Source organism: Rhea pennata, chromosome 2 (assembly GCF_028389875.1).
Source record: "Rhea pennata isolate bPtePen1 chromosome 2, bPtePen1.pri, whole genome shotgun sequence".
In the NCBI taxonomy this organism is placed as follows: Eukaryota; Metazoa; Chordata; class Aves; order Rheiformes; family Rheidae; genus Rhea; species Rhea pennata.
The window spans coordinates 20,153,551-20,167,048 of NC_084664.1; the positions used below are offsets into that span (position 1 = coordinate 20,153,551).

General features: G+C 40.9%; 1 protein-coding gene across 4 annotated transcripts in view; it reads right to left on the reverse strand.

The window, feature by feature from the left end:
• The window catches only part of ARMC3 (armadillo repeat containing 3), a 56,359-nt gene that overhangs the window by 14,850 nt on the left and 28,011 nt on the right, over positions 1–13,498 (reverse strand). For all 4 annotated transcript variants that reach the window (XM_062567709.1, XM_062567708.1, XM_062567707.1 and 1 more), the window contains exons 10-11: positions 2,011–2,260; positions 746–882 (exon numbers count right to left, since the gene is read on the reverse strand). In XM_062567709.1, the coding sequence (XP_062423693.1) occupies positions 746–882; positions 2,011–2,260 (387 nt within the window). The remainder of the gene's footprint in view (positions 1–745; positions 883–2,010; positions 2,261–13,498) is intronic.

Below are 13,498 nucleotides of genomic sequence, written 5' to 3' on the forward strand. Positions count from 1 at the left end.
AATATAAATATGTCAGCATGGCTGATTCAGTCTTTTAGCATTACCTATAAGGTCCTGTCCATTTTTAAGATTCTGACCTTGCAGATCTTGTCACAGATAGATTAGACGTATGTATGCAGCAACCTGAGAAGCATCCAGCAGAGGGAGTAGGGCAATTACACATATTTAACAATAACTGAAAAGAGTCACCCCGTACATGAGCCCTGTGTCATAATCCTTACAGTCTAAGATAGCATTCCTAATTCAGAGATCAATAATATGGAGCTTAGAGTTTCTAAGAAGCAATAAAATAGCCTCTTTTATGTGACACTTCAACAGTTAACTCGCAGTTAACTAGCATTTGTAAACCAGATTCAGCCCCTGTGTAATAAGTGCAATTCACTGTATGTTGAACTTATACTGAAGCTTTAATTTCAATTTTATATGTTTGTGGCATTGAAGTCTCTAATTTTGACTGAAATATGCATATCTTCAATGTAAAACCTAGTTCAGTCACAGAAGCAATAGATGTTTTTATAATTCTAGACAGACAGCTCTCTCTTTGGGCTAGCACTTTTTCTTCATACTTCTGTCGCTTAAAATCAATTCTATTTCACCTGTAACATCTACAGTGCAAAAGTAACTCCTGCTTACAAAAAAAGGGTATCTCTACTTTGTTATTCTGCTATAAATATGTAAAGATCAAATTTGAAAGAGTTCTTTCATCAAAATCTTCCCTCTGCCCCTTGATACGGTATGTACTCACCCTAGCCTACATAGCTCAACAGCTGTTAGTTCATCGCTTGAACAAACCGTAACAGCCCAACAGGCATTTCTTCTAACTTCTTCATTCTTAGAACGTAGCAATTCAACGAGTGGTTCCAGTCCACTTGCATTTCTTAACTATTAAAAAAAAAGAAAAGAGATGGCATTGCTGCTGACATATTTCCTTTATCCCAACAACAACAGTTTACAAAATTCTCCTTCTGAAACATTTAAGCCCCGTAGACAAGCTATGCTAGGCTTGTAGAATGGCCATTTATGGGGATTTTCTCCTTCTGTCAAATTTAAGGAGGCTGAAGCCAAAAAGAGTTTCAGACTTGTCCAATGCACACCCATCTTCTGAACAGACCATCCATCCCACAGCTGCCATGCAGAGGAATGCAGTTTGCTCTGTGTTCTGTTGCCTCCTAACAACTAATTTACATCACAAAATATTTGAATTTGTACTGTACTGTATGTATGACAGTCTTATTAACATCCTTTCTCTTCTATGTGACAATATCTTTCCTAAATGTTGGAGAAAATATTGGTAATCTGGATTTCTGCAGAGCAATACTCTTTAAGGACACTGAAAAAGGGCGACTATCTATGCCCCTTATTCACGTCCTAATTAACAGACTTGATGCTTCAGAAATCTCCAGTTTATGATCTATAAATGTAGGTGGCACTATCCTTCATTATGAACAGAAAATACCATGACCATTGATAAGTAGGTCAAGTAGGTCTAAGTTCAACTTGCTAGATGCTACTGATCAAGGGATTAATTATATTTTGCATTTTATTTACTTCAGTCACATTCAGTATATGATAAATCAATCAGACATTGCCACTCTGGCCTTGAAAATGGACAATAAAACAATATTGATGGAAGGTGAACAGGATGGAACTGCTCGTCTTCAAAATACAATTGATGGTCTCAGTTGAAGGAAATCTTAATGTTTAATATTTGTAAACATGGGGATTCAGAGATAGCCCTGGTTAAAGCTCATTGAAGCCACTGGAAAGCCATAACAGATGAACTGAGTGAAAGCCAATACAGCAGTAAAAATAAAAGAAATCCTTTCCACATCTCATAATGAACTGAGCTAAGTTCAGCTGAACAAGTCTCTGATGAAAGCACAAATTAGTTACTATCTAGAAAGAGAGTTTAAGACGGACATAAAAAGTACAAATAACCTAGGTAAGTAAATATAATGCAAACCTCAGGATTTAGAAATGCTGTAAATAACCACAACCTTGTAGTTTTACCTCTGTTCTCGCATCAGCATCACAGCCAAATGCAGCCACAGTGAATGCTGCTTTGCTCTGCACTTGGCTGTTGGTAGAGCGCAGTGGTCCTACAAGCGCACTCATAATTCCATGACTAAGAATATTTAGACGGAATGGCTCTTGCGTGGCCATGTTTGTTAGTACTGTAGCAGCATTAGCAACGGCTCCATCTCTCTGAGCACTCAAAGTATTTATTAATGGCTCAATTCCTTCAGCCTCAGCAACAGTGCTAGTAAAATGAAGGAGGGAAAAAATCTGTTATTTTAGGACCATTCTTTTTCTCAATGTGTTGTATTTACCAACTAAATCAGTATTACGTTTCAAGAAGAACATTCATAAAATATTACTTAAAATATTGCTTTTTTGCAGTAAGTTGCAAGGCTGATGTATATACTCTAAATTATACTATGATTGTGAAAATAAAGATTGAAATGTGAAAAACCTTCTTTTTGGTGCCATTTATGGGTTGGGTTGACTCACTGTGAAGCTCAAGAGACACAATCTAAGCAGATGAAACAAGTCACAGACTTCGGCATTCTTTAACTTGTTAGGACATCAATTCTTCCTTTCTCTTAAACAAGTGAATTAAATCTCACATCTTTTCAAAGAAGCAGAATTTCTGCATCTTTACTTCCAGTCAAATGCCTCTGCAGAGGCTTATCACCTCTCCCCAAAATCATTCTAACATTTTTGGATGAGGATTATAATGCAGAAAGCATCACACTGCTGCTCTTTGTGGTGTCTCTTTCAATTTCTGTGTTAGGATACGAGGGTGGCGCAAACCTAATGTAGCAACTTCTGCCATTCTTACTAAGCAAGTCTGCACGGTGCATTTCAGTACAGTGTAGCTCCACATGAACTGATGTAGATAGCATGAAAACAGCAGATACACGAGCACAGAGGCCTGGGGTGGCAATGGCTGTGGTTCTACATGACTAGGCTATCAGCAGCAGATCCACTTCAAATATTCCCTCTGCTCCCAGATGGTCGTTGTAGCCTGCTGCTGAGGGATGCTGCCCCTCAGCAGGGCCACACCAACTCTTAGGGTGGCCATGGTCTAAGCCTGATGGCAAACCACCTGTTGTCAAACAAAACTGAGAGAAGATCATTGAAAGGAGGTTCAAGGATCACTTCATAGATCTAGGTTAGAGATCAGATAAACAAAAGAGCCAAAGCAGCAGTGCTGAGGAAACAGTAACTTCAGGTAGGAGACAGCAGGAGGTATAGGCAGCTGTACTATTGGGGACATTTGGAAAAGACTTAAATCAGACGTGCTGCCAAACTAATAGTAATGTAAGACTTCATCTTAGTCACAGCAGAAGGAACCAGGCTATGAGAGCTCCATCCTAACACTGCTATTCTGCATCCAGCACTCAACTGAATGCCTTTAAAAAAATCAATTTCCTGTTTAATATCTAAGATAAAGAATATATTTTAAAGCAGCTGGTGACATTGTTTATAATGACAGTAAACTCTCAACTACAGCTGATGCAGATCCTGAAGAGAGAACTTGGATTGGCTGAGGGGACTCTATAATACTCTAACAAACCTGAATCTCACAAATTAGAAAGGCATACAGTTCTGGGTTACCAGCTCCTCTTGTATTCTTTGCCCTAGGCAAAAATGACAATTAATACAAATGCAGTTTACTTTCTTCAAATACCATAAGGTATTCCATAACTTAAGATTTTTTTTTGCCTTCTTGTCAAGGCTTTCTGCTAAACAATGGGCACTAATTTCTGTGTCCAATATATATTTGCCATTGTCTTATCGTTCATTTCAGTGTTACTTTATCCAACATTGTTACACACCACCACATAAATAAATTGAATTTTCTTTCTTATGAGTTTGTGTATAATATCTGATCAAATGATTTGAGGCATATGTCCAACTTACTATCTGTTCTTAGTAATTTTATATTGGGCTCATCTGTTTGTTAAACAAAAGTTGGCAATATCGTTAGCACAGGAAAAGCACAGATGGCGATGTGAATTTTCTTGCAACTGCTTTTTTATATCTTCACTTTAATACATTTTCAATATCAAAACCATAACAAACTCTCCCACTTCTATACAAGCATAACTAAGCACTTCAGCAATAGAAGAGCATATTGTTTTTGTAAGTTTTGATAACTTTCTGTCAACACATTAATAACAGAAATATGGATTTGCAAATCTTACTTCTATAGCTTCTTACCAAAAATTTAGCCAATCTTTTGTTAACTTTTACAATTACAAAATAACCACAAGCTTACAAGTATTACATAAGCAGGAAACAGTTATGCTATGAAAAACTGTCAAGGGCTATGGATATAAAAAGCACGAAACCTCAGGAATGCTTATAATCGCTCTCTGGTGCAAATAGGATTCAAAGAACAGGATACACACCAGCCCGTAGCACGTAATCACAACACGTGAGCACAGCTAACGGAGGCAGCAAACAGGCACAGCAGTTTGCACAGCACTGTCTCAGCTCTGCCTTGAACTTTTGGGGCCCGTGGTGGTCATTGTGGTCTGCTGACCCTTGTGGAACGAGGGGACTAGAGAGTGACTCTGCTAACAGGTAATTGGAGCTGGGCAAGGGCAACTGCAGGAAGCCTTAAGCTCTCCTGGAAGAAGCCCCAGCACTTATCACCCACTGTAGCTGGGTGTAGCTACTGCTAACGAGCAGTCTCTGTTGCCCCAAATAGAGGGAGTTGGGGCTTTTGACACAGGTAGCCCCTCTTTAGGATGGATCAAGTATCCTGTGAGTTAGTAGCAGGGAGAGGTCTATTTAAGAGCCAGGCCTGGAGCACAGTGAACAGAGGCAGCAGTTTGTGCAGGAGGAGTACAGTTAGGTACAAGAGGACATCTTTCTTTTTCCAGTGCTAGTAGCACCCACTCTTGCTAACATGGTTGTAACTTGCCATAAAGCATATTTGCCAGTAGCTGTGGGAATTGCTACATTAGCTGCATCGGAAGTGTCAACCCAGACAGAGCCTCTTGCAGCAGGTGCTCCCCTACAGGTCCCAGGCTGCAGGGAGTGCTTAGAGCCTCTCCAGAAGGCCTGGTCTGATGGTCTGCCTTCCTGCAAGAGGTGTGTTGTTGTTGACAATTTGTGTTGTCAAGTCGAAGAGTTGTGGGATGAAGTCAGCAGACTGCAAAACGTGCGAGAAAGTGAGCAGCAGATAGACAGGGCGTTCTCAGAGACTGTACTGCTCCCAGAGTCCCTGTCCCCTGCAGCAGGGGAGTTGCTGGAGGACTCTGTGAAGAGTGAAATAGTACAGCACAGCACTGTCGAAGAAGGCTGGAAGCTAGCTGCTTCTCGAAGAAAAACAAGAAAGGCCCCTAATCCTCCTGTAGACTTGGAGTTACAGTTGAAGAACAGGTTTAGTGCACTCCAGGATGAGGAGAACCTGGACCTGGCCTCAGGGGAAGCAACTGGGCTGTCTGACCCTGTGCCTTGCATGACCGCTCGGGAGAGGTAACGAGTGGTTGTAGTGGGCAATTCCATGCTGAGGGAGACAGAAGTGCCTATCTGCCGACCTGACCCCTCCTCCAGAGAGGTTTGCTGCCTGCTGGGGGCGAGGATATGAGATGTGACTGAAAGGCTACCACAGCTTGTCCACTCATCAGACTACTACCCTCTGCTGCTGTATCGTTAGCATCCACATGAAACAGAGAACAAACTAGAAAAAATCAAAGAAGACTTCAAGGCCATGGGCATGGTGGTCAAGGGTCTGGGAGCCCAGGTGGTCTTCTCATTGGTCCTGCTGATTAGGGGGAGGCATGGGAGGAGGAGTAAGAATATTTTCCAAATCAACAACTGGCGACGCCACTGGGCAACAGGGGCATGAGACCTGCATGGGTGAGCAAGGAGCTCTTGGCCAAATTCAGACAGAAGAAGAAAATACACAGAATGTGGAAGAGGGGACAGGCTACTTGGGAGAATTACAGGAATGCAATCAGAGTATGTAGAGATGCTGCGAGGAAGGCTAAGGCCCTGTTGGAATTGAGTCTGGCAAGGCATGTTAAGGACAACAGGAAGGGCTTCTTCAAATACATCAGCAGCAACAGGAGGACTAGGGAAAATGTGGGCCTGCTGCTGAATGGGGCGGGGGCCCTGGTGACAAGGGATACAGAGAAGGCAGAATTACCCAATGCCTTCTTTGCTTCAGTCTTCACTGCTAAGGGCAGCCCTCACGAATCCTGGAGCCTGGATGTGAGGGAGAAAGTCCAGAGAAGGGAAGACTTTCCTTTGATTCAGGAGGAAAGGATTAGAGACCTTCTGAGCACGCTAGACACCCACAAATCAATGGGCCCGGATGGGATGCACCCATGGGTACTGAGGGAGCTGGCAGATGTTGTTGCCAGGCCGCTCTCCATCGTCTTTGAAAAGTCCTGGAGAACTGGAGAGGTGCCTGAGGACTGGAAGAAAGCCAGCGTCACTCCAGTCTTCAAGAAGGGCAAGGAGGAGGACCCAGGCAACTATAGGCCCATCAACCTCACCTCCATCCCTGGAAAGGTGATGGAACAACTCATTCTGGATGTCATCTCGAGACATATGGAGGGAAAGAAGGTGATCAGGAGTAGCCAGCATGGGTTCACCAAGGGGAAATCCTGCTTAACCAATCTGATAGCATTCTATGATGGAATGACTGGCTGGGTAGATGAGGGGAGAGCAGTGGATGTTGTGTACCTTGACTTCAGCAAGGCTTTTGACACTGTCTCCCATAACATCCTCCGAGATAAGCTCTGGAAGTGTGGGTTAGATGAGTGGACAGTGAGGTGGATTGAGAACTGGCTGAAAGGCAGAGCTCAGAGAGTCATCACTGGTGGCACGCAGTCCAGTTGGAGGCCTGTGGCTAGTGGTGTCCCCCAGGGCTCAGTACTGGACAGGCTGGAGAGCTGGCTGGAGAGGAACCTCCTGAGGTTCAACAAGGGCAAGTGCAGAGTCCTGCACCTAGGGAAAAATAACCCCAGGCACCAGTACAAGCTGGGGGATGACCTGCTGCAGAACAGCTCTGCAGAGAAAGATCTGGGAGTGCTCGTGGATGACCATGAGCCAGCAATATGCCCCTGTGGCCAAGAAGGCCAATGGTCTCCTGGGCTGCATTCGGAAAAGTGTTGCCAGCAGGTGGAGGGAGGTGATCCTGCCCCTCTGCTCAGCCCTGGGGAGGCCTCATCTCGAGTACTGTGTCCAGTTCTGGGCTCCCCAGTACAAGAGAGACATGGAGCTACTGGAGAGAGTCCAGCATAGGGCTGCGAAGATGATCAGAGGGCTGGAGCATCTGCCCTATGAGGAACGGCTGCAAGAGCTGGGCCTCTTCAGCCTGGGGAAGAGAGGACTGAGGGGGGGGGGATCTTTTCAGTGTGTACAAGTACCTGAAGGGAGGGTGTCAAGGGGACGGGGACAAACTCTTTTCAGTTGTCCCATGTGACAGGACAAGAGGCAATGGGCCGAAATTGAAGCACAGGAAGTTCCGCCTGAACATGAGGGGGAATTTCTTCCCTGTGAGAGTGACGGAGCACTGGGACAGGTTGCCCAGAGAGGTCGTGGTGTCTCCTTCTCTGGAGGTCTTCAAGGCCTGCCCGGATGCAACCCTGTCTAACATGCTCTAGGTGAGCCTGCTGAGCAGGGAGGTTGGACTAGATGATCTCCAGAGGTCCCTTCCAACCTTATTGATTCTATGATTCTATGAATATGGTGCAGAGCTTACTGCAAAGTTAGTATGAGCACTTCTGAATCATGTTTTCATAGTGGGGGAAATGTAGATATACCTGAGTAGACCTGGAATGAATCGGCAGAGATTGACTGGGTTTGTAGCCTGATCTCTACACCTCAACTATAAGATGCTGGCAACTCACAGATAGTGCTGGGGCATGGCTATTAATGAAGGCTGTTGGGCAGGCTGTAGTCCTCAGTTTGGAAAACTAGGGAAGAGGTAGCAATCTACACACTGAATGCGATTTGGTTTATTAGCTTCAGAGCAGCATAAAGGTATAAAGGCCCATTGGTTGTGTTCTGCACCTAAAATAATTAATCCTCCCGATAAAGTTACACTAGTAGTTTTTATGCAGGCACTTCAGTATCTGCACAGAACTGAGTTCTACACTTTCAGGTGTCCCTCTGCAATGCACTCCTCAGAAAAAAAAAATGATTAGCTGGATTTTCCCTTACCTGAGCGTCCTCCCACCCCTGCCCTCCTTGACCAGATAAAGGAGAACAGCTGAAAATGTAACTATCGTGTGTAAGGCCACTATATTTCTGAGTTCTCTGGCTCAGATTTTTCCCCTTCTCCTGCCTCCATGAGAATTTAAATCTGACTTACAGCTCCAGGAAGGCTGTCCAGGCTGTTGTGCATAAAGATATCCTGGACACATCGATTGCATATGTAAGGATCAGCTATACAGCATCTGTACCACAGGTTTTCAGGAAAACATCAGATTTGCAGCACAAATGTAACAATGATACGATATACCTCCTGGCAAAGTATGGGAGAGACTCACCATATGCACACACAGACATGTACAGTAAGTCATGTCCATAAGGTACCAGATTTACAGCATTACACAGTATATAGACACATAGCTTAACTGAGGAAAAAAAAACACAAGTTTTTCCTGTACAGTGGATATATAGGAATGAATTCCATCTCTTCTAGGATTTATGGGACAAACTCACACACATGAATTGCATCACTGCACCTCACAGGTGTAGCATATCCAATACTTCCAAAAAGGTTGGACTTACTACTCCCATGCTACACCGGATAATGTATGTATGCCTCCTCAGGCTATCCTTATAAATATATAATTCTTAATAGACTAATTCCAGGATGATACGTGGAATTGAAAGATGTAGCCAATTACATTATAAGCAGATTTACTATAATTTGCCTCAAACCCAGCAAGTATACAAATACATAACCAAAGACCAAGGTTCCAGCTCCTTGTGTTCAGAGCTGACCTCAGTGAGGAACAGAGCATAGCCAATTTTCTCAAGTGCCACTCAGCTTCAAAAAGGTTGAGAACCACTGATTTAGAAGATCATACATATTTATTTCAATCCTGTATTCTACTTTAGTGCAGATTTATACTCAATCATGGTTTCATTACTATAGCTTCATCAAGTAACACAGTGGATCTTAAGCCTAAAAGAATTCATGTTAAAAATCACAAAAGCAGGTAATGACAGTTGAAGGTAATCAATACATTGGAGGATCAGATTTTAAGAGGGGCTAGAACACCTAAAGGCAAGACCACATCCTCCTAACAAAAATACATACAGAAGAGGTTATGAGAAAAAAAGGAAGAATGGGCAACCCATAGTTCAGTTCATTCCTATCCCATATCCTCCCCGAGCCACGGAGCTCCAGCTGCTACAGACACAGTAGTGCCCAACCACAAAAGAGTTAAAAGACAGAATATACTTAAGATATTAAGGTGTTAGAATATAAAGCATTAAGACCTTAAGTATGGAGATATTGTCCCCTTCAATGTTATACAGAGATATGCAACTATATAACAACTGTGTAGTGTTTTTTGTTGTTGTTGTTGTTGTTTTTAAAAAAACAAGGAAACAGAAGTCCAAGGAAGAGGCTTTTACCAGCACTGACTTTGCCTAATGTAGATCAGCACTAGCTCTCTCCAACCTCCAGGACACACTCTTTCCACTTCAGACACCACCTACAGGGACAATGCACTTCATTAGTGCTCCCAGCCAGGGCTACATCCTCAAGGAATATGGAGGCTTTGATTTGTCTGGAAAAGGTATACTCTTCTTCACGTGAAAAAAGGAGTAAATTATATAAATCCATAGCTTTTTTTTTTACTTCATGTTGTGTACAGCTCCAAAACATATCAAGTACCCTAATCATAGAGGGAAACGATTTGGCAAAATGAAAGAAGATAAAGAATAAAAGGATGTTACGTTTGCAAAACATCATTATGTTCCTTTGAAAAATGGAGGCTGACACAAACAAAGAAGAAACCCCAAACAACACAGGTCTAGGAAATAAAGAGCTCTAATTAAAGGCAAAATAATTCAAATATGTAATGATATAGATGTACATGGTTAAGGCAGCTTAATGACCTTAACCATTCCTTGTAGTGAAACAGTACAATTTTGATTAATTTGAACTGCTTCAGCTGTCTATAATTCAAGAATGTCTAAAATATTTTTCTCACATGTCACTGGAAAGGCAAGCATTAAATGGCTTGATATTAACTATCTAATTTTAAAGGTTTAAACATGCATTTTAACTTAGAAGTTATTAAGATTTTTACCTGAAAATTCTCTAAATGATTGCTCAAGACTCAATGAATACATGCTAAAGTTTGGGGAAAAGCTTTCTTCATCCATAGCAAAGAATCACTGTTTTTACTGAAAAATTATATTCAAAGCTGAAAATAAAACTGTTACCAAAAGTTTCATAAGAACAACATTTTTTTAAGTGGTTAAGGTGGAGATGCATATGCATTTCATTTAACTGAACATTTGTTTAATTGCCTAGGGTGAAATAAGGAAGCTCAAACATAAGTTGAGTGTTGTGAAAACCATCAGAAGTCAGATAAAAAGTCCTTTTATTAGGACTGTAAGCTTTCTGGGGCAAGAACCACATCTCTGTTGGCATCACATAAAGTTTAATAGCTCTCGTCCTTGACAAAGCCTCCAAACCTTGGCAGGATAGATAATGAATTATTTATTTTATTAGATAGTGCATAGGGAATGGTCTGGATAGCTTTTTTTTCCTGAAAGGAAGGTTCGGCACAATGGAGGAAGCAAGGATCACTGTTTAAAGATCTGATAGAAACCATTGAGACAGCTCCTCAAAACCCTTTATAACCTGCTTAAGTTAAGCCTAAGCAACCTCACATGGAGGGGAGGTCAGAGGGGAAGCGGTGTGGTGCAGCTTCACACCACTGTTTATGCTGAATTGTGCTTAATTAACACTTGCAAGATTGACACTTCATACAAATGATAATGTTCTTTTGTGTTCCCTCCAACACAACTGAACGTAAATTGATTTATATTAAATTCTATTCTTGATCCTATTCTATGCTGTTTACTTCCCCTTTCTTACTAAAAAGGATTTAACGTAATTTTTGTCCCCCCCTCCCCAAAATCAAATTCTACCTCCTCACAAAGGCCACTGGACCCCTTATGGACTTTATTTTCCAGTGTATTTGCAACTGCATGTTTAATTTGTGTGAAAATTACTGTGATTGTGTATGAGGTGCTTAGCTAGCCATTTATGTATGTGCATATCTCATTTTCATACATAATTGCATGTAAATTATGCATAAGAATTATGCATCTAATTACACACACATTTTTTTAAAATCAAGCTTTATCTATGTTAAATCATATGACTTCATTTTCACACAAGGCACTTTTGATCCTGCTCAATTACATAATTTCTGACTGTAAAGCAACTTCAAAGACCAAAATCAGACCATTATAACCAGAAGTTTGAAAATCTCATGAAGTATATTCCTTTTTATACCTTAAATGTGTTAGCTTGTTAATTTTTCATTTACCTTGTTATACTATCAGAATAATTACATCCAATAAATGTCTTCTGCATTTACCAAAAATTTCACTTTGGGATTTAATTACTTGCAAAGGCAACTGACTGTTGTATATAGCCACTCGTATTTTAGTTAATGACTCACATTATTTCTGCTTTCTTCACTATGCAATGGAAATTAATGTTAATTTGATTATTTTGAGTAATAAAATCTAGTACAAGGGACTCTGATCTACAATTTGGGGCCCCTTTGTGCTACAGTAAAAATATTGATTATATCAACAAAACATTTCATTCTTCATTTCAAGAACAAAACCCTTTACTCCTATTTTTTAATGACAAGTACTCTCTTAAAACATCAACAAACCCAAAAGTCAATAAATCTCGTAGTCTGAAAGCAATCAAATGTTAAACTGTCTGGACTGGCAGAGACTGTAATAGCTGACTCTTGTTTAGAGAAACACTGATATTTTCAAATGTCTGTCATTGAATCTATCTGACTGAATTACAAAGAGCTCAATTATAAAACTGTAGTTTACCTAATTTAAAATATTTACAGGGGCATTATTCGTGATATCTAAGTCTATTTGCAACCTTTATAAAAAAGTTCTGACACTTTCACTGTCAGCAGAAAGGCCTGAAATTCATCAAGAAGCCTTTGGCCCCTTAAAATCCCATTTAGTTTCACCTAAGATAAGCTCATGAAAAAAACACTATCCTCTTTTCTCTTTTCTGCTGCTCTAAAAAATAGTGCATCCAAAAAAATCAATAATCCAGCACAAATGTCGAGAGCCTGGAATCCACTTTGCTTTGAAAGCAAAATGACAGAAAACATTCGGGAGCTGCCGGAGCAGGTTTTGTGGAGGTGTAACATAAGGAAGGAAAGCCCCAACGTGAGGTCCCTGCAATGCTTCCAGTGAACACAGGGATTTCCAAAGCAGAAGCAGACTGCTGGAGAAGTACCAGATGAGGAATCGCTCGAGCGAGTCTTTTTGCAAATATTACTAACACTGTGAAGCTGGACCCCCATCTTTCACTTTTGGACAAGTCTTTTCCTGACAATCGTTAACTCATCTCAAATGGCAGCAGTCTTCTTTGCCCTGCTAAAGATTCAGGCTCCTTCAACGATTTAGAGTGGTGAAACTGTTACATAATTCTATCCCTTAAAAGTTAAATCTCTAAGGAAGTTCATGTAAAATACTACATTAAGTTAACATTACTAAGGTTACAAGTCTAAAGGCTTAAAGTTACATGAAGCCTAATTTTATCCCCTTGTGCATATGACAGCCTCTAATTAGATAACATGGGCAGGTCAGTGTCTAACCTGTCAGTGCACAGATTAGATTTACAGCAGCACAGAATTGAGCTTGCATAAACAACCATAAATTTGCCATTTCCTTATATATATTCAAAATACATAACTTACACTATACTAAAATAGGTTAAAACATATACTTAAATAACATGGTTTTCATTATATTCATTACAGAAATGTGCCTCAAATGAAACATACATGTAAAAGCAGAAATAATGTTTTCTGCCATTTCCTGAAATGTAAAATAAAACTGTTGCCACCTTTAATTAATGAAAACACGTAATTCACCTCAGTGCATGCTACTGAATATCATCCTAGGGGACACAGTCAAGAGAAATCAGGTTACCTGCACCACTACATGAAATATTGCTTTCTTTCCCAGGCTTAACATCCAAGAGAGAAAATGTCTCATCTGATGCCACAGAAATCCACCCTGTGAAGTTGCAAGTGACAATACCATGCTCTGAATGAAATTGCAGACTCTCACAGCTAAGAAAAATAGTCATCATACTGCAAGAGTTTGAGAATGCAACAAAAGAGGGTGTGACAACCTGAAAGATTTTGCTATATTCCACTGAGTAGGACTTCGATACAATTAACATTGTCACAATTTAGAAGTATTCTATTTTCTGTCTAAAACT